General features: G+C 36.0%; 1 protein-coding gene across 1 annotated transcript in view; it reads right to left on the minus strand.

The window, feature by feature from the left end:
* The window catches only part of PCM1 (pericentriolar material 1), a gene marked incomplete in the record, with an annotated part of 43,570 nt that overhangs the window by 5,809 nt on the left and 15,911 nt on the right, over nt 1-21,850 (minus strand). The window contains 24 exon segments of the mRNA XM_072406165.1: nt 355-489; nt 2,193-2,329; nt 2,947-3,078; nt 3,629-3,749; nt 4,385-4,516; nt 4,600-4,772; nt 5,749-5,901; nt 5,983-6,329; nt 6,964-7,138; nt 8,021-8,220; nt 9,865-10,010; nt 10,243-10,465; nt 11,417-11,614; nt 12,516-12,700; nt 13,530-13,670; nt 15,176-15,305; nt 15,375-15,532; nt 16,915-17,120; nt 17,587-17,744; nt 18,156-18,338; nt 18,982-19,153; nt 19,827-20,043; nt 20,272-20,381; nt 20,723-20,900. Coding sequence (XP_072262266.1) covers nt 355-489; nt 2,193-2,329; nt 2,947-3,078; nt 3,629-3,749; nt 4,385-4,516; nt 4,600-4,772; nt 5,749-5,901; nt 5,983-6,329; nt 6,964-7,138; nt 8,021-8,220; nt 9,865-10,010; nt 10,243-10,465; nt 11,417-11,614; nt 12,516-12,700; nt 13,530-13,670; nt 15,176-15,305; nt 15,375-15,532; nt 16,915-17,120; nt 17,587-17,744; nt 18,156-18,338; nt 18,982-19,153; nt 19,827-20,043; nt 20,272-20,381; nt 20,723-20,900 — 4,110 coding nt within the window.

Consider the following 21,850-nt stretch of genomic DNA (forward strand, 5'->3'; position numbering starts at 1 on the left):
AAAAAAAAAAAAGCAACTACACAGCCTGATTTAGCTCAAAGTTCATTTCACAGTGAATAGCAGCTTTAAATAACAGGGTCACAATCACTGCATAATCACTGCGAGATTTTAATGTAAAAAAGCAACTTTCTTCAATGATCAGAAATCTGACCAGCTATCATAATTAGTAAAATCAATACAACTGCATTGTCTCCATAAAAGACACAAGGTTAGTAGAGATTATATACCAGACAACTAAAAAACCTAAATTATTTATGAATATAAAAACAATCCTATGGCTGGCTCTGTGTCTTGGACAATCAAATCAACTTTCAAATCAGATAAAACAGACATAAAAAGTTATATATTTGGTACCTGCAGTATGCTCCCCAGCTGCTTGTGGAAGAACTTCACAAACTCTTTACTTTCATCGTTTTGCTGGGTCAGAGTGAGTACCATTCTTCTAATGGAGGTCAGAAGGTGAGAAGAACAGACTTCTTCCATATGTTCCTGCAGAACAGCAATATTATGGTGAATACAACAACTAGGGAAGGGGGAAGCAAGCAGTACAGTCTTTAGCTGTGGTGTATCCTCTAGCAGCGGGAGAAAAAAAAAAAAAAAAAAAAAAAAGGTCACAGGTGCCTAAACAATTTTGAATTTCAGCCTCAGCTCTGTATCAATGATATTTAATATAATTACAATAACAAAACAGCAAAAATTCAAATACTGACTTAAAGCCAACTGCAGCCTGTTTTTTTTACTTTTAAGAGAGGGGAAGGGAAGGCAGGATGACCTTATATTACAATTTTATTGATGCATGTGACCCCAGTGGGGAAAAATTTCATTCACTTAAAGTAAAATATAATAGAATATAATAATAATATACTTATATACTGGTCTTTGTTATTGTGTTCCTGGTAATACAATTTCCACCTTTGTTCACAGTTTTTTTTTGCAACAAGATCTACAAATAATTCCAATAGTAGTCACATTCAACTAGACTGGAGTAGGAAATACCCCATAACTTATTTCCACCTTTATCTAATTATTATGGAATGTGTCCTAATCCTTTGGTTTTATAAAGTCTTTAAAGGGGTTAAACCTTCAAATTACATGGGTGGGTAAAAGCTGCGAATGGTTTTCATAATTCCAGGGTAGGGATGTTAAAGCTGATGACTGGCTATCGTTTGATATCTAATGACCTGGGATAAATAAGAATCTTCACAGACATACAATTTTAACAGTTGCCTCCAGTGCCACCCAATGGGTAAATCTGGTATTTTGGTATCGATTCCTAAGTATCTTTATCGAACCTTTTCCCAAGTCCTATCAACAGTCCACACTTTGCAAATTTCCTTATCAGCCATTAAACTACATTACCAACACATGAATTATGCTGAGAAAACGTGACGTTAGCTACAAACAATGAAGTACTGGTGGGACCCAAGGACAGGTCTGCCAAGCACTACCCTAAGATAGTCTTTGTATTTCAATAGCAGCTAGTTTTGCTTTTAACTGAAATACAGTTGTACCTCGGTATAAGTCCGCTTTGCAGTAAGTCCAACTTGGTATAAGTCCTGTTTGGACACAAACATTTTTGCATGGTATACAACCTTTGTGCTAGAACTTGTATGGGTCAAAATGAGTCATAACACCGCGCGCTAACCTTATGTACCTCTCTCGAGACAATGCCACAACTGCCCACAAGGGTCAGTATGCCAGTTGCTACCATTCAGGGAACAACCTGCGCTATAACTCTCTGTGATTTACATAACATCTCCTCTTCCTCCCTTGTCAGCACCATCCTAGTAGTCACTCGACTCCATCCTGCCCCATCAATCATATGCCAATAACAATAGGATTTTTTTTATAGGAACAAATTAATCATTTTCCTTTTATTTTCTATGGGGAAAAGTTGTTTGGTATAAGTCCAAGGATCTGGAACAGATAAAGGACTTTTACCAAGGCACCACTGTATATGCAAACTGAGGAGTCTGCCATACTATCACCACTTGCTATTTTTCCTTCTGATTTTCAATATAAAAATTAAACATATTACTGTTGTAATTCTGTAAAATAGGGTATTTATGTTCAAGTCACACTTAAAAGAATAAATATGCACAGTAGGTATTTTAATTTACACCATGTAATATAAAGAAATAATTTTGTACAGTTAAAGTATTCTTGCAATAATGAATATAATGCATACATACCTTTAAGAATGGAATGACTTCCTTCATAATTGCTTTAATCTGTCGGTCCAGCTGCTGGGTATCAATACGTGGACAGGGGACTGCAGAGCCATCATCACTGCATTGTTTACTGTGTTCTCCTTCTTCATCATTGGAGCCTTCTCAAAATAAATATGTCACAAAGAAAATCATACTTCAACAAAACATTTGTAGACAGAAGTTTTATTATTACCACAATACACAAAATTAAATTTCTTCACAATACCCATAAAATATAGACGCCAAGGTGCAGATACATGACTAAATTCGAATGGAAATATACGACTTGCAAAACAAAAAGAAAAGATGTGTGGCGATTTTCTACTATTTTCTCTTTCTTCAGAAAAAGGATGCATTTGTTTTGAAAAGTCAACAAAATATGTGACATATGTACGCAAGGTATATGAAGAATGCAAAAGCAATGTATTAACAGTACAGTACACTAAAAGAATCAATGTATAATTTAAAAATAGAAAAAAAAGTTTTTGCTTTGTGCATATTTTGTCACATGACACTATCATTTTTAAAATGCAAATTGCCACTTCTTGACAAGTCCACCTCTTAGACTTTTCCACTTTTTTCTCAAAAGTTATTAAGCAAAGACATTCTATTAAAACAATTAGAAAATCTGTCATACATATCTTACTTGTATTAATGTGTTAATGTGAACTGCTTGTAATTTCCTGTTACACATACAATAGGGCATTTTTGTTAATATTTTGGGTTTAGTAGTTACCTTCTACATTAGAAGCAGCATTGTTAAGCTTATTGCAGCATTCAACATCTAAACTATTTTCAGCCTCAATTTTCATGCGCTCATATTCCCTCATCCTGGCCAGTGCTTGATCTAAATGAATCACAGTGTTACCTGTAAACAAAAGCATAGCACATGCTTAAAATAAAGTAACTAAAAAGAGATCCCCGGCATTTTGCAATATCAACTGTTTCAGCTATTTCAGATTGGTTTGATGGACAAATGGCATACTAGATAAATTGATACCATCTGGTTGGTCACAACTGTTCATCTGTTCATAGACATAGAATTCGGCTAGCAGCATTAGCAATAGACTACACTTTCCATAAGACTAAGCATCACCCACCCGCCTTCCTTTTTTGAATGGCAGCAATGATTTCTCATTGAAAAGGTGATCATAATTAAAGTCAGTAGGAAATCAAAGTCAAAGCTGCACTTCAAAAAATGTCATATTGGACCCTTTACATCTTTTTATGTACATCCGTCAACTAGGAAAAAAAGAATACAAAGCTACTTGTTTGCGGAACTTGATTGTGAAAAAGCAATATTTAGGATATGAAAAACTCTATTAGGCTCACAAGTGAACATTATTATGAAATATGCAACCACCTGACATGAAGAACAAGCATGCAAAAAAACAATTCTAAAAAATTTTCACACTAACCTAGGTCATCTGTTGCAAAAGGCTCAAAATTGGAAGAGGTTGATAAAGTGCTAATGTTATCTGCATCATTTTGTTCACCCTCATTGCATGCCTGGCTGTTCAAGTTTTTTGCATACATTTCCTAAAACAAGACAACACAAGAAAAATCATTAAACAAGCGAAGATGACATATATTGAATAATATCTGTGTACATAAACAGTATTATGATGACCAAACATATTTTTACAATTACGTTATATCATCTTTTATGGTCAATTAAATTATATCATCTTTTATGGTCAATACTGCAAAGAAGTTGCTAAATAGTTACGATCTGTATGTATACTAAGTATATTTTAAAACAATTCTATCATAACGTAGAATACTGCAAGAGAGCTGCAAGAGAGCAAACTTGAAATGCAAGCAGTTCTAGAAAAACCCAAATGAATAAAAACCATGCAAACCAAGCAGCTAAAAAATATACCAAAACACCAAACTTCCTGAATATTTTTTTTTTTATAATTTCACATTGCTTATATATGGGACTGATTGAATGCAGAATTCTTCACTAATGTCATCAGCTAAATAGATTTCTATCATAATTCTGTTTGTCAATAGGCTTACTATTTAATATAAAATGGTGTTGACTATATGCAGTCCAGATATTTCTCTCTCCTTTTTTGTACGAATTATATAAAAGTGGAATGGAGTTTTAGCAAAACTTTAATGAAAAGCTAAGCATTACACTTAATTAAACAGCTGAAGTCATTACATACATCATCGGTTGTAGCCAAACTTTCACTTGGTGTAAGCTCTGAGTTAGATGCCATCCATCCTGCTGAATTCAAAGGTTTGGAGCAGTCAAGTTTCTTCTCTATATTTTCAGTCACACGTCTGGTTACAATATCCTGGCAGAGTATAGAAAATAGAAATTAAAAAAATACTAACATAAAGAAGCCTACATTATTTGTTAGCTTGAAATGATTGTTACCTGTAAGGCAAAAAGAGCCTTTTGTCTCAAGTAATCCGTGTTTAGAAGCTGTAGCTCATGGAAAAGCTCAATAAGAAAGTTTGGACGGCTTTCATTCTGCGAGATGAGAGTAGCTACTTCTGAATAAATGGTGTCACGCAATGCTTCAAACATTGAGAAGTCGCTTCCAGCCTCTGGAGAAAAAAAAACAGCCATTTTTACATACCAATATTAGACTGCCTGTAGACATTTGTAGGAAATAGGCATAATATTATTCTGCCAGTACAGTTATTCGTAGCCAACCCATTGTGCTGTAGAAAGTCGGACTACAAGTGTAAACATCCACATCCTTGATATAAAAATCAAGGAATCAAGAAAAATAAATGTTATTAGTTATAATTTCGAATTTTTTCATATTGTGCCAAGCAGCTGGCAACTTGCACCGCACTTTTGTTGTGCTGTTTATTTTTCACAAGGACAGTTTCTGGGGGAGCCAATTAACCTAACTGCATGTTTTGTTTTTTTTGGAGGTACAAAAGAAACCAGAGTGCTCAGAGGAACCCCACACAAACATGGGAGAACATGCAAACTGCTTACAGATGGTGGCTGAGAATCAAACCTAGTAAACATGAAAACAGTTTTTATATAATCAGGATATATATTATATATATATATATATATATATATATAAAAAACATCAGGGTCTCTTTACTATGAGAAAAAGTAAGAAAATCCTTTCCAATGACAAACTTTTGAAAAATGCATGAATGAGCGCTGTACATACAGCCTCATTCTGCTCCATGGTGAGGGGAGGGAGAGAAAGTGTGTGCAGCACCCCGTTGTGCTCTCTCCATTTAAGTTGCATTGGGGTCGTTTGTGGATCCACCAGGATAGATCCATGAATGACGTAGAACGGACGCTGTACATATGTCAGATTCTCGTCCGATACCAGCCCTGAAATGTCAATCGTACGAGAATCATCTAATGCGTGCTGCGTTAGCCTAAGTATCAGGTTTTCACCTTACAGCATAAGTATCCATATTACCATGTTTTTATCTAACAGTGCAATGTACTGCAATGCCTTGAACATTAAAAAAGGAAGCCGGTTTATTATTCAAATTTTGTTTTCAATCTCTATGGCGTTACAGCAGAATATGAATGAAAATTTACCTGAAGAAAGATCTGCAGGTTTACTGTCCTTTCTGAGTCTTTGCAAGTGCTCAGAAGTGATGGGATTACTTGCACCGGTTTCCTCAGTCTGGGCATGCTTACTGCTGCTCTCTTTAGGTCCAGTAATGCTGGAAGCACTCACACTTTGAGGATCTGAACAAAATAACACATAGATTGGATTTATTGCTCAGCATTCTTATCAGTATAAAACGAGCCACATAAAAAGAAAATTACCAAAATTCTTCATTCCTCTGTTTTTCTGGTGACAAATTTTTCGTTTCTTATTTTTGTTTTTTGGAGTTTTGTCTTTTGAAGCAAGGCTGGCTTGGGCTGATGCTTTTGGAGATTTGAAAGTTTTAGTAACCGTTGTAGGATCCGCCGGATCAGGCATGCTGCTTAAACTGTCCATGGATTCTTCATCAAATTGCTTCACTCTGCGTACTGCTTCTGAATGTTTGAAAGAACATCCTGATGCTGAATGTGCAGCATCCATACTGGAGGGCTTTTTCCCTTCATCCTTACTTTGGCTTTCCGAATATACGTCTCTGCTACGCTCCCCCTCAGCTATTTTAGGAGTGGCGCTAGAAAGGAGATTTCAGGGTTAGTGTAAGCTCAACTTTACATCACAACAAAACAACACACATATCACATTAACTGATACACAAAAAGGTACACAGGAAGATTTTCTGGGAAACTTACATGTGTGCTTGAAATTGGAATTCATCCCTTCTTACCCTATTTTAAATTTATTTAGGATTTCTAGCACTCACTTTTGCTCATAGGCAGTGTCAAAGGCACTAAAATATTTATTTGGTGGTAAAAATCAAGAGATACTTAGGGTCAATTCATATGTATGTGTTTAAGGAACACTCCTGTGTATTAGTGCACCGCCATTACGTTAAAGCAGCCATTTTTCTTTTTTTTATCCCCAAAGAGGACCCCAACAGAACAGCAGTCCAAAATCTGTACCTGCACAATTTTCAGTAGCATAACACACACACACTGTGTATGTAAATTTTTCCCTACATACCCACGACAGGTAAAGTAACTTATAAAGTTAAAGTTATTAATAAATTAAGACCTAGACTTCTCTGTTTCCTGCCAACCTTAACATTTTAGTTATGGGAATCATAAATTCCCATAAATAAAATTTCAAACTACACATTGTTTGTAATAAAATGTTTTTTCTTTATGGAAAATGTGCTGCCTAGGTACCTCTGTCTGTCCCCTGCGTTTGATGAACTACTTTCAAATGGTTTTGGAAATGCCATGTACTCAGTCTTCCCTGAAGTATTTGGATCATGAGGTTGAAGGGGTACATCAGTCTGAGAGGTCGAAGTCCGAGTGAAGTCTCCAGTTTCAGGTTGAAAGATTGGATTAAGGTTTACACCTGTAGAAAATAAAAAAAAAATGAATAAGCACTTGTAAGGGACTAGAAATAAATAAAAAAAAAAAGAAAGAAAACTCAGATGAAGAAAAAAAATTATATATATATATATATATATATATATATATATATATATATATATATATATATATATATATATATATATATATATATATACACACACACATACATACATATACACACACACAAAGCAACACAGCAACAAGAAGGTGCAAGCCTCACTTCTACTAAACAATGCAATTCATGAAAAAAAAAAACAAGGCCAATAAGCACAGATTTAGGTATATTGGGGAAAATTGAGGTCCTGGTTGTCTACCAATGATAATTCGATAAGAAGATCAAGATGGCCACACCAAAAATGTTAATATTTTCTCTAACAGCCACATAAAGGTTTTCTTTGATTTTCCAAAATGACAAAGTGTAGGCCATGCTTCTATTCTAGACTTATGCAAATGTATCTTAAATCAAACACCCCCTGAAGTAGTGATCTACCTCCATACTTCACAGAAGGAATGCTTCTCTTTACTGGCCAACTTTTCAACACACATAGAGTTTATGGCTGTGACCAGAATTAAATTTAATGGTCACATCACTACAACTGATATTGCTGAAGTTTTAAATTTTCTACAGCGAGCAGATTTGTGAAATTAGTACACCAAAATGGCTAGCATGCTGCAGATTCTGGCAGGAGTATGTAAACTTGTGAAGCCAGCTGCAGCGTCTCTTTTGTTCTGTAGAGGACTTTTTCATTTCTGACTCTAAAAACATTAACAACTCTGAAACAATTGGTTTACTACAAAATAACAGGACCATGATACTCAGGAAAAATCCATTTACAAATGGTCATAGAAGACTACTACATACCTGGCACCATATTAGGGAAGCTTCCAAAAGGAGGCATGCCAAAAATATTAATGGGTGTTGGGAGGAAGCTAAGCTGATCAAACACATTTGGAGAGACAGATGGTGGTACACCGTTCTCTTGAGGCTTCCGCTGCTGGCTGTTCTGCTGCATGGGCTCCTGCTGCTGCTGGCGCATTACATCATTTAGCATCTGCTTAAGCCTAGAAAGATAAATAGCAAAATTTCCAAATGCCAACAAAAAGAGTCACAGGTATCAACAACTCTCTAGTATCCCCTTGCATGTAAACTTACAAAAGTTGTAGAACTACCATACCATATCCTTGGCAATTCTTACTGTAGTTTTGTTGCTTTAACCACCAGTGACTGTAGATCTGCTATAAAACTATCTCTTCTGCAAATAAACATTCAATGAGTTTAAAGCTCAAAAAGCATTAAATAGTGATCATCCCTTTTTTTCATCAGTCACAACAGCTGCCATTTTATCTGATGAGATGACATAAAATATCTAGTATCTGAATTTTCAGTGGGAACCATTTATATTTTTATATGGAGTGAATATGAGCCCCTAAGATACCTCTTTGGTGTAAATACACCTCAGTCTATCTATCTTTAGACCTTCAGTTCCTTACATTGATTTAGCTGTCCCTAATGTATCATTCCTAAGGGATTAAATTGTGACTTAGTGTCCTAAATACATGGATGAGAAAACAAAGGTTATTTATAACTATTTAGGAATAAAGAAGGCTTGAATGGTAGGGACATCTAAAACCTTTTCTTCTACTTCAAGTTTGTTTCAGCCACCTCTGTGTAGAAAACAGATAATAATGGTACATTGGGCTTATGCATCATTATTTTGTTACTAGGACCTAGAGCTACATCTCATAAGCATCTAATATGCATCATGACTTAGTGGTTGGCTGCTGTAAGGTACGAATTGTAGATTCTAGTAAAACACTTTTATTAAATCCATCGTGCCAAGTAGCGATGAGCAGACCATACATGTGCAATTACTTTTGCAGTGCTAAATAGATTTTGATGCTAATGAAAAATTTCCGCTCAAGTGCCTTATGATTTTGTTTCATGATTTCTGGGTTTTGCAGACATATGCTGTTTTCATGAGGTTTTACAAAAGTGAAATTCAGCAATTACAGCCAACACTAGTAATTATAGTACTAGTATTGTCTTTAAAATATAAAAAGCACATAAAAAAGAATTTCTCAAAACAGCTTGGCTTCGTCAGAAAAACTATACTTTGGTGTTTTGTTTTTTTAAATAGAAGTACAAAGTAACCTATAAAAAAAACAAGACTAAAAATTATACTCTCTAGCTCAGGGGTGTCAAACTAAAATACACAGAGGGCTGAAATTAAAAACTTAGTCTAAGTAGGGGGCCAAACTTAAAATTTATTGAAAAAATTAAGGACGTTTACTACTTCATCCATAACTAACAAAAACAAAACCGTCTACACACACTTTAGGGTTGAAAAGACTAATTTCTATCTGACTATGCAGGCTGTGTGTTCATCTTCTCACATCACAAGTTTGTCTGACAGTAAACATTACACTATGCGGTCTCTAATGGATACAAACAAACACAATGGCCCTGGTAGTCAGGCACCATGTGATCATTGTCTAGGCTTTGTGTCACATGATGGGTGTACAGGAATAACGTCTATGTATTGCATGTATTGAAAATGATGATGTGAGGTGGTAACGCGGGCGGACGGGCCAGATGTAGTTCATTTTCGCAATTCCTTGGGGGGCCAAAAAAGGACCTTGAGGGCAAGATTTGGGCTGCGGGCTGCTCTAGCTGAGTAATGTAGAAACACTGTAACTGATCCATACCTGAGAACATTATTCTGTTGCCAGTTGAGCTGAGTGTAACATTGGTTCAGCTGGTGCATTACAATGTGGATTTGTGAAGTTCCTAAATTACTGGGCATCAAATTGTAGGGACTTGTATACAAGCTTTGTAGAAGGTAGTAAAGAGACTAAAAAAAAAAAAAGAAAAAAGTAAATAGTTTAGGTAAATGCCCAAAAACTTAATTTTTCACATAAATAATGAAGACATTAAAATAAGGATTGCCATGCCATAACTGGGATGAACAGTTGAGCCAGATGCACTACCAGTCTCCAACCTAACTCTTAGTTTTAGATTCATTTCTGGCAAAAATACATTCAATCTGGGAAACCAAACTTACAACATGCCACCAGAAAACTTACCTGTTGATCCCTCATCAAAGTTTGACACATATTTGTGCTGAAATCAAGCTGCCTTTTTATCTGGTCTATTTGCTCCTGCCATAGTTGTTTCTCCTCCACTTGGGAAATCTCAGACATCCATCGTAGGTTTTCTTGCCTCCGCATGCTAATATTCTGCTGCTGTCTTGTTCTGGGAGAGGGTCTGTAATTACCATCAACTGCATATGGACGCTGGCTTCCCACACTATGAATAAGAATGGTATTAAAAAATGTATGTTTCAAAAGTATATCATACAAGAAAATGAGTTATTTAACCAATAATCTAGAACTAAAAAACTCAAAAATTTAATGATGAAATATATAGGTAAACAACTATTTTTGTGCCTGTAAAGGAATTCTGCAACTTGTGCACCCTTGAATTGACTGCAGTCACTGAGGAGACTGCGATACATTGTAGGAGCTGTCACTGACTGTCTGACAGGTCATTAGGTTTGGAGAGAAACTAACATTTACTCAAGGCCTAGGCAGTGAAAATATAAAAAATCCACCCTGACTTTTGTAACAGATCGGAAGCCCTGCGAGCAAGTATGAGAGGAAATATGATAGAAGTTGTTTATACAGATCATGAGGATATGAATAATATGCCTAAATTAAAAGTGCACACAAGGATGATTGCAACAGTTATTAGCATGTTACATCATAGAATTTTACAATATTAGAGTCCCCAATAATAAAATAATAAAATTCTTAGGAAACGGGTTTCAGGAAAATGCCCAGTGAAAAGTTAGTACAGCTCACATGTAACATGACAAAAACATATTACGAAGCACTGTTTTAATTAAATAGGGGTTGCAAATGACAGACAGACACAAACAATGACACATGAGAAAAACAGAACACCTATTTTAAGTATGAATACAGTGCTACAGAAAGATTTTTTTAAGCATATGTTTATATAGAAATGTGTGTGTACAGATGTTAGAGTGTAGAGTTTGTATTAACACCCATGGAAAAAAGTATCCCTCTACAAACAGTATTATGCTTCTACAGGTCCAGCAAGAAGGTAATATATCCACACACATTTACTTGTTTGTTGTGCCATTTATACATTTGAACTGAAAAAACATGGATAAACTACAATGCCTGAATAATATACTGAAAGCAAACATTTAGAAAGAAAATAGAAACAATGTACCCCTGTTCACTGCTCTTTCTAGTTCCAACACTCTGATTCATACTGCTCCGGGGATAAGTGACATGTTCATGGAATGTGTCCTCCTGCTCTTCATCTTCCTCATCTTCCATCTGATTTACATCTGAGATACAGCCATCATCATCGTCATTATCCTCATCAAGAGCACACTGGGTAGATCCTCCCCAAGTTGCCATGGTTCTAACAGAAAATGAAGTTTAAGAGTAGGTAATACTGATAAATGTGTCACATGTTTTTGTAGTAATCAGTACTGCTGGTGTTTATATAGGTCACAGTGACTACTGGATGCTGGCTGCATTCCACAGCCTAACTTATCTCAATTACCAGAAAATGTGGCTAAACAGCAGAAACACTTGATAAACTCAAAGATAAGCACTGCTAAACCAACACTGACCCATGACTTTAATTCAGTATTTTGAAATGGACCAGAGGATCATAATGGGGAGTATGTAATATTGCCTTCCAGTGCAAGGTGATAATAGTTATGCCAAGACCAGGACACCAGATGGCTCCCACCATCAGTTGCTAAAGATGATTTCAGTGTAATAAAGATTGTATTTCCATATTATCAACTATTTTGACATTATCAACAGGTTGTACTTGATCCCATCTGTATATAGATAGGTGATTGATGGACAAATAGAAGGCAGAATGCTGGGCTGGGTAAGCAGCTAATAGATTTTCTGACTCTCTCTCCTGCAACAACTGCACCTAAAAAACCCTTTGGTAAAGTTGTGAAGTTTACCTAAAACAGAATGATTGGACTCATTGACACACTAGTTATTAGTCAGCATACAAATGTAGTGAACCAGTGGGCAACCAGTGGAGGCTAATGTTCTAACTTTCCCCTTGATGATGAACCACAGTATATAGATGCAGTAACTGCAGGGATATGAAGAAGTTCAGAGGACCCCTGGACATAGGTGGCTTAGATTAGGTAAGTACTAGGAGCAAGTTATGCTAGTCAGCAATCAAATGCTATGATCTTTACTGAACCATCAACACCAAAGAACTGACATTTAAGCAGTCCTGTAAAAATTTACATTTTAGGACCTGACAATTTCACATTTTAATGACTTACTTTTCAGTTCTGCTATGGTGATGAAGGCCATGTGTTTCAGAGTCATCGCTTCTCAGAGAACAAGCAGATGTGGTTTCTGTGAGTCCTTGCCTACGTTGATGTTCAGCCATCAAAGACTCTAGCTGCTTCCTTCTTTGTCGCAATTCTTCCCTTAAAATTTGGTGCTTGCGGATCTCTGACCACACCTGTTAAAAAGAAAATATATGTTTATTCAGGATAATGATCCGAATTATCAGCCAAAGTAAAAGCTGTGTTATGCTTTGGTGAATGTTAGGTGTAAAGATAGACTGATGGGATAAAAGGGGCCTGACAGCACATGGGAGTAAATTTAACCCGCCTGGCGGTATTTCTGAGTGTGGCTCGGGGTGAAATTTCTTTGCAAAAAACAGGAAACCCAAGCCACAAATGTAACTGAGGACTTACCTGGTCCTCACGAGCCCACGGCGTCCTCCAGCGATGCCCTCCTGGCATCTAGTTGCACTTGGTGATACCCGGCATCGGCGTCGCATTGGCGATGCCCGACATCTGCCTCCGCTAGCCTCGCATTCAGGTGTGCGAGCATCGGAGACGCGAGGCTAGAAGATGCAGATGCCAGCTGGGTATGCAACGTGTGTGCATCGAGGGGGCAGGACCATCAGGAAATTTAAAATTGGAAGCATTTTTACATGTCAAATGTACCAATTTGACATGTAAAAATACAAAATAATCATACTGCCAGGGAGGTTAATGCTACAGAAAGCTATCAAAGACTACAAGCATGTAACATGAAATGGTCAAAGATTGTAAATATGCTATAAGTGTTTTTTGAACAGGTATTAACTGGGGACGTAACATGAGAGCGATATTGCAGATCCTCATCTATGAAGCCTACAACACCTCATAAATTAGCATTCACCTAGGCTAGTTGGGCACCAGGGGGAGAAATATTAACTTTTTATATTTTATAGTTTCACAAAATATTAATACATAAATATAATATTTATGCACTGAGAGAAGAACTTCAGAAACGTGTACCTCGTTATCCACTGACAAAGAGTCTTCTGGGTCCGGCATGTTTGGAATGGCTGCAGCAATGCTTACATTAACATCTGTAGTTGGAGAAGCAGTTGGTTTATTTCTGGCTGTGGGGCCCGATTTAAAACTAGATGATGATAACTAAAAAAAAAAAGAGGAAAAAATCTTAATGAGAACACAATCCTTTAGCCATTGTACATATATTTTGTACAAAAGCTAGATGCATAATTCCATCAACAGGGTAAACACTTGCCAATGTTTTTCTCAAATAAAGGAAATCTTGGTCTACTCTTCAATGTATAGCTTGACAACATTTATTAACCAAACCACAATGTTAAATTCCTAATCACTTAAATCAAGTTTCAGAATATTACAATAGACTGTCATTTCTTAAAAATAATCTGTTTCCTAACATTGGATTCGATGGATCAATTTAAGTCTCTTTATCTTGCCTCGCTTGTCCTTTTTCAGTAGAGATGTAAGAAATGTTCACTTTTGGGGGTTTTATTTATAAAGAAGTAAATCTGAAATTCACTAAAACATTCCTTGGTGAGGAAACAACACAAGTCCATGTGCTTCGATGGAAGTAATTATTACCCACCAGGGAATGTTTCAGTTAAAGTCAGACTGACTGCTTTATAAATAGGCCCCTAGAATTGACAAGGAGTAATAGTACAATATAAATAGAAGCGGTTTGGACATTATTAGAGATGAGCAGACCATTTTTGCAAAATTTTCATGTACACAAAAATAGTATTTTCTAAAAAGGAGAAATTTTCCCAACAATAAGGCAGATTTTTGCAGATTTACAAGTTTACATTGCTAACTTTACTAAGTTAATTGAAAAGCTTATGAACATGGATTATCACTAATATTAATGTGAAGGGGTCAGGGAGGCCATCCCCGAACAATAGATGGATTAGTTGGAAAAATGCTATATTAAAGCTGTTAATTGACTTCTGAGGGGATATAATTCAATTTTTTAAACCAATTGTTCAAAAATCATTTAGCATATTTCGTGCCTCCGCATCTGGCTAGTTCAAATAATATCGAAGCTTAGTGTCACATGAGTGCATTAACCCCCTATCGGTAATCCCGAGTGTGACTCGAGGTGAATATTACCTGCAAAAAGCGGTAATCCTGTATCACACTGGGGGTCGCTCTATCTTCGATCTTCAGCCGCGAACTGCAGAGACGTTCTCTATGGTTTCCCAGTGACATTGGTGCATGTGTCGGTGCAGGCGTGAGGATCGGCGGGAAATTCGATTAATTTTGTATTGGATTCAATACAAAATTAGCTGTATTAAGTCCAATACAAAAAAGTCTTGATATAGTTATATTACGTTTCACTGGATTTTTGAGTTTTTTTTTTTATTGAAAGTTTATTATTAAATTTATTAAATATTTAACATTTTGGCAAGTTATGCCTAAGAATTATAGCCTACAATGTAAAATAAATTTCCATGCACAAAAAAATGTAACGCTTTTTGCATGGAAATACAGACAGAATTAGAAAGCTAGGGGGGTTAAGTGAATGTCTCAGCATTCACAATCTGGCACAGCCAAATTGGCCTGTGTGTGGCCAGCTACACCACTACACATTTCTTCAACTGTGTAGGTCACAATACCCATCATATTTTACAAACCTGTAAATCTGGACATGCCTTCTTTAAAGTCTGAATTTTCTCTTGAATTTCAACAAGCTTCTTCCTTTCTTCCTGTAACTGTTTCAGCTCCTTCTGCTGCTGCTGCAGTTTAGATTCATAAAATTTCTCCCTGCAACAAATCACTATTATCAGCAAAGAGCTAAGCAGACTTTAGACAAAAATGGTAAACCTGAATTACCTTGCTTGTTCCTTAAGAGCTACATCCCTTTGTGTTTTATATGCATTAGGACGGGTGTTATTTGGTTGCTGTTTAGGATTTTCTTCCTCCGGTAAGGAATGTCCTCCACTAGCAGATCTCTCTGCTGCCATGTTTTCAGACTCTGAATCACCATCATACTAAGGTAAGAAAAGATATGGTATCTTGACAAGAGTTTCACATTAGATGACAGGACAAAGCTAGCTGGCACAACAACCAATGGTTTGGTTTTTCCTTTTCATGTGTGAGATATCCTGTCTTCCCACTATGCACAGGCAGTTATTTCCTACAGCCCCTCTCTACACGTGAAGCCACAGATTTATGTATTGACAACACGGAAAAATGGAGCCAGATTTAGCAAATGTCTGCTTTTCTAAAGTAGATTTTACAAAAGCTAACCCATAGAGATCCAAGAAAAGCCACTCTTGCAAAGTTTTGTTTTATTCAACCTTTAACCCGCCTTTCATTTTTTTCTTTTTAATCTGGAAAAAAAAATTCTTTACAAATTTAAAGACCGGATTGAGTTTCTCCATTTTGCAGAGTGAGCTAATAGGATTCCTAAGTACCTAATGTATTAAAACAAAACTAATAACACTACTTGTTTGGATGCTCAAAATGATCTTATGTCTCTCCTGAAAAAAAACAGCAAACTTTTTGATACAATTTACTGAGGTTATGACTAAGAAGAATGGCTGCTTTTGATAAATATGTCCAGAATGATTCAACCAAATATGGGTTATTATTTATGCTCTTATTAGACAAAGTGCAGACCCTAAAAGACCATATTCCAGATTGATCTGCCTCTTACAAAATCCTTCTGGCCCATCACTATAGTGGACACTGTCAGTAAAAATATGTGAAAGGTGGAAGAGGATGGGCAAGGTTCATCACTATGATGGAAGTGCGGTTTCTACAGATCGACAAATTAACAGTTGAATGTACTGCATCAATGCATATGTGGAGAGTTTATTTTCTACAAAAGCATAGCTAGAGCTATAGGTCTGACTTAGCAGGGAGACACATCAGACCTTACCAATAGGACCATTGCTTCCACACATACAACACAGCGCACATTCAGCAGCTTCTGGCTGGGGACAGGAGACAATCTAAACACCTTTTGTTTTGATGCACCACAAAATGTATTTGGCCAATTTAAACTCATGGTTCAAATTATCAATAATTTCCTTTACTACTTTCTTAGTGTGTAAATATTGGATTGCCCATTGCCTGGTCACAGATTCACTTGGAAGAAGTCTGAGCTGGTAAAGAAAAGTTAAAATGTTTTTGAACAGGCAGTGTGAAGTTTACTAGTGATGTGCTTGATCCACAAGGAGCATACTTCAGTACTTCAGTTTACTGGAGTCATAAAAAAAAAAAAAAAATACCTCAGTTCTAAAAGACGGTTTTCTTGTTTACTTCGGTTCTGCAAAATGCCTACTCCTTTCCTGAACAAACATGATACACAGCTTTGTCCTTTCCAATGATTCAACTACTTTATTAAGAATTACAAATGAAACCATACCATTGAAATAAGATCCTGTAGTTGTTTAAGTTTGTGTTTGGCTGCTGTGAGACGGTTGAATTTTTCCTCATATTCAGCCTCTTCGGTGACACTACTTCGACTTGATAAGGAAACCACACTCTCCTGGTCATCATCTGCATCTTCATCATCCAGATCAACATTGCGATGTTGTTCTATATCTCTGGATTCCCTATTATACAAGCATTCTACAAGCAGAGGGAAGCTATTAGTCTTGGCCCATCAGAATTTTAATCTCTTACATGGAATGCAGAGTACCATACCAATGCAATATGCAGTATTAATTGTATTAATATTATTAGTTATTAATATGCAGTGATAATTTTTTTTTAAATAATGAACATTAGTAAATTGTTATAATTGTTATAGATAAGTGAACTTAACTTAAGTAATGTTAAAACACACATATACACATAGGCATTATGATGTTTCCTACAAATAAATGTACACACACACAAAAAAATGATGTTTAATTGAGTTCCCTTCCAATTTACACTGCCCCTAAAATAGGATCAAGCATTACATGGTATACTATTTGCATTGACCTGAACACACAGTGGTATCTGAAGTCACTTTCTAACAAGACCCGATGGTAAGGTCAGAGATATCAAGTCACACAGACTGTGAATGTCAAAGCAATCTATTGATGCATACCTAATCCAGAGGACACATTTAAGGTTCTTATATTAACTGAAGCTCTGTTGTTTATTTCACAGTCAGTATTGAGTGGCCTTTCATCCCTGTTATTATTTCCACAATGCGAGTTAGAGATGCTATTTACTGGTCCCCAGCTACTCAAACGTTGTGGATTCCTAAAAAGAAAATAGAGAGTTATTAATGAATGTGTAAGAAAACAAACCTAGTCGTTAGACCATGGGTAAATAATATTAAAATGTACTTTGTATGTTTTTTATCAATATAATATATAGACAAAATAATTTTAAATAAAACATCTAAAACATTTAAAAACAACTATTAATAAAACAGTGAATCTGACATTCACTGAAACATTCCCTGGTGAAGAATCTTCCAGTCATGTGTTTCAACGACAGTAATTGATACTCCACAAGACCAGGGAATATTTCAGTGAATGTCGGATTCACTGCTTTTTAAATAAACTCCTATGAACTGAAGTTCTAAACTGATAAAACTGAACTGAAGAGCTAAAGCAATATGTAAAAATGTCACAACAATTTTCACTATATTTATATTGTATATTTCACCTGATGTTAATTACTGGTTGGTTCACTTCCTGGTCAGATTCAATCCAGGAGTCTTCAGTTTCTTCCTCATCATCATCTTTAGTGTTTTCATTTATAGCATCTGTCATCATATCAGATGTTTGCTCATAATAGTGGACAAGGTCACGGAGCTCATTAAGCCTTTTCCGAACTTCTTTTAGTTTTCTGAAGAGACCAACATAAAACCATGTTTTTTTTTTCAAAAAAAAAAAAAAGCAGATTCTCTCAGATTTTCATGAGATTGCATTAGCATAAAATACTCAGAAACTAAGAGCCTTCATAAAAAGTCATCATACCACTCAATTGGATTTACAATATAATGACAAAGATAACAGCTAAGATAACAGCTGCAAGGAACTAGATAGGTTATTGTGTGTCAAAGACCCTCACAATGTATTAGAGAAACAAAATTGTGAGCAGAACCATGAAGCAATTACACTTGATAATGCTTAACACCCTGGAACACCAGTAAAATATACAAACTGAGTGATTTCAGCTTGCTTTTAAATTTATGAAACAAGTACAGTGCAGTGGGTGCTTAGATCTGATATAGGAATACACTGAACAGGGTTAAAGAACGCGGCAAATAGCTATTGAAAAGCATTTATATTTAACAAAGGATAAAAATAAAATAAAATCTTGCATTGTTCAGACTCTTTCCCTACCTTTTCTACGATACAGTAAATACATTAACTTTGCAGATGGAAAAAAATGAGGTGGATTTTAAATATTGGCTTTAAATATAGCTTAAAAATGCATTTATATGGATAGCACATATAACTAACTTGCAATCTAAACAGAGACTTACTTGAGCTTTTCTGCTGGATTTTGATTTTCTTCATCTTCACTATCATTTATAGAGTTGGCAGAAGGGAAAGCAGCAACTGCTGCAGGGCTGTTTGCTGATCTATTGTCACAAGCCTGAGGAGCAGAAGAAGCTGACCCTATGCTTCTTTGATCCACTCCCCCTTGAGGGGAGCCTGTAAAAAAAAAAAAAAAATGAATAACACAAAAAATACCACAGCATAGAAGAAAGCAGACATTGAAAGTAAAGTAATGCAGGTAACAAAAAAACGAATAGCTGTAGTGTAAATTCTAGACCCCATAGAATCTTAGTTAAAAAAAAAAATAGCTAAACATGGAAGTTTTGTAGAATTTATGTAACTCCTAGAAAGTCTAAAACAGCAAATGCTAAAGAGACAGTAGCAACAGCAAGTACTTAAAGCTCAACTCCAGCCTTACCTGATTTTTGCACCCATAGATAATTCTATCTTAAGCCCACACCATTATCTCTCTGATGGACAGAAACATGCAGCCCACTGTTTTCCCACTCCTCCATCTGTTTTGTCATTTGCTTTCTGTTCTGCCAGTCATTAAGTCTGTTTCACTAGCATGTGAGAAGCATAGAAAATCCCACCCTTGCCCTTCTTGCTGAAGGGCAAGGGTGGGATTTCTATGCATCTTGCTGAGGTTTACTATTCTGTTGTCACAATATTTACTTCACATAGACTTCCACTAAGTGGGGATTCTTATTATGGAGACATACTAAAAAGGAGTTAGTGATTTATTGTGCTGTTGAAACATCAGACAAAATCAGTGCAATCGCCAGGGTTGGGGTCACTAAAATGCTGGGTAGCACAAATCTCTACTCACATGCAGTGTTATTTAAATGATGATCCTGTAATGTGTGAAGTTCTCCCAAAATAGAGTCAAATTTCTGTTTCTTTTCCACCAGTACACCAACTTTACTAAAGAGTGAAGATCTGTCCTCTAAAACAGGTTCAGAAATAGATGAGTTTAAACTTCGGGAAACCTCTCTTGTAAGGGAAAGGCTCTCTGCTTGCCTTCTATTATCTGGTACTGGAGGACTCTGAAGCAGAAAAAAAGAAAGGTAAAAAAAAAAAAAAAAAAAAAAACACACAATAACAAATAAAGGGATACAAACAAATCTAAATACTATTATCCATATTTTGTTGATCTCTAAATTTCATTACTGGGCTGAGAACAGACATTGTAATACCTCAGCAGTATAAAACTCAAGCTCTCAATAAATGTGAAACAAGTGAATTATGTACTGTAGACAACATATTCGTCCTACCTGGACATCATGCAGCTGGTTGTGAAAGCGCTGAATCAGATCGTTCAGTTCATCATTTAGTTCAGATGTTAAGCTCAGTCCCGACACACTTCCAGTAGTCTCTGTAACAACTTAAAAAAAGTGATTTTTTTTTTTTTTTTTAGAATTTACTATTTAATTCTTTTCTTAAGGTCTGTTATGGAAAACAGCCAAGCCATTTTCTTATGCATTAGCAGTGACATTATTTCTTTCATGACAAAGTACTTTACTGTCAATGTAACACTGTGTCAGAACAAATATAGTTTTTTTTTCTGGGGGGGGAGGGGCGGGGGGGTGGGTATTTAACAGAACAGTGAATGTAGGAGGTCACTCAATGAGTATTGCTCTACCTGGCTGGTGCTCAGATTTTAATTTTATTTTAAGACGGAAATACTCAAAAACTTGTTTAGATTGTATTATTTGGACTACTTACCAGAATCATCCATCACAGCAATTGCTTGTTCGGTCTTGTGCTGTAAGGCAAGAAGAGCTGCCTGTCTTCCCTTTAAGGCCCTGAGCTGCTCTTGCTGTTGCAGGATCCTTGTCAGCAATGCATGCTGTTTTTTCATATTTTTTAATTCTTCTTTGGCCTCTTGTTGAGGATCTAACGCCTGAAAATGACACCATAATTTATTATTCAGTCCAATTACTCACATAAAACTTAGCACATTTTACAAAACCTAAAGCATACATAATAATTGGTTTCATGATCCAAATATTTCAACTCAAAATATAGGACCAAACAAACAACGCAGAAATGTCTTCATAGGTTTGTAAACATACATTGTCTGTTTATTTTGTGCAGTATGGCCTTGTATGTGTAAATTAACTACACATTGTTTCTATGCTAATGGAAAAGGAGGTTTATTTTGTGCAATTTTGAATAAACCTAACTAAAATGCAACTTTAGTTATACACTGGTCCATTTTATCCCCCTAGGACTGTGTTTTTTTGGGCATTACAACCAGGAATTGGATTTTTGTGTGTGCGTGTGTGTAAAATAATATGATCTGGTAGACTTCTGACATTAAAAGTAACAAAGTACTTTTGATAGTGACCACTTTTATCTTATACTTTTATCAAAGTATAACATAACCTTTCATGTGATGTTGTCTGTTCTGAAATGCCTCCGACTGTCACATTACTAAACATGCAACATGATAAACAGTGTGAACTACAAACAGTTCAAATACAGAATTGAAAGGAATCATCAATCAGGGTTGGAGAACAAAATAAAAATTAAAAAAAAGCTAAGGAAGGCATTAAATGACACCCAGGATAACACTGAAGGAGCTACAAAGAACTAAAACAGAGAAGACAGTATCTGTCCCCTCGACCACTCAACATAATGGAGTTTTATGGAAGAATCACTGGAAAACATGCTGTTGAGTTTGCTCAGCAAGTTGTGGACTTCCTAAACACAAGGAATAAGGTTTTGTGAGCAGAGACTAAAAATTTACTTTATGGCCATGTGTGATGTGGACACTTCCCACAATCTTAGGAACACCAGTCCCAGAGTCAAACCTGGAGGCAGCATCATACTATGGGGAAGGTTTCTGCT

The sequence above is a fragment of the Pyxicephalus adspersus genome, chromosome 3 (genome assembly GCF_032062135.1).
Source record: "Pyxicephalus adspersus chromosome 3, UCB_Pads_2.0, whole genome shotgun sequence".
NCBI classification, from domain to species: Eukaryota; Metazoa; Chordata; class Amphibia; order Anura; family Pyxicephalidae; genus Pyxicephalus; species Pyxicephalus adspersus.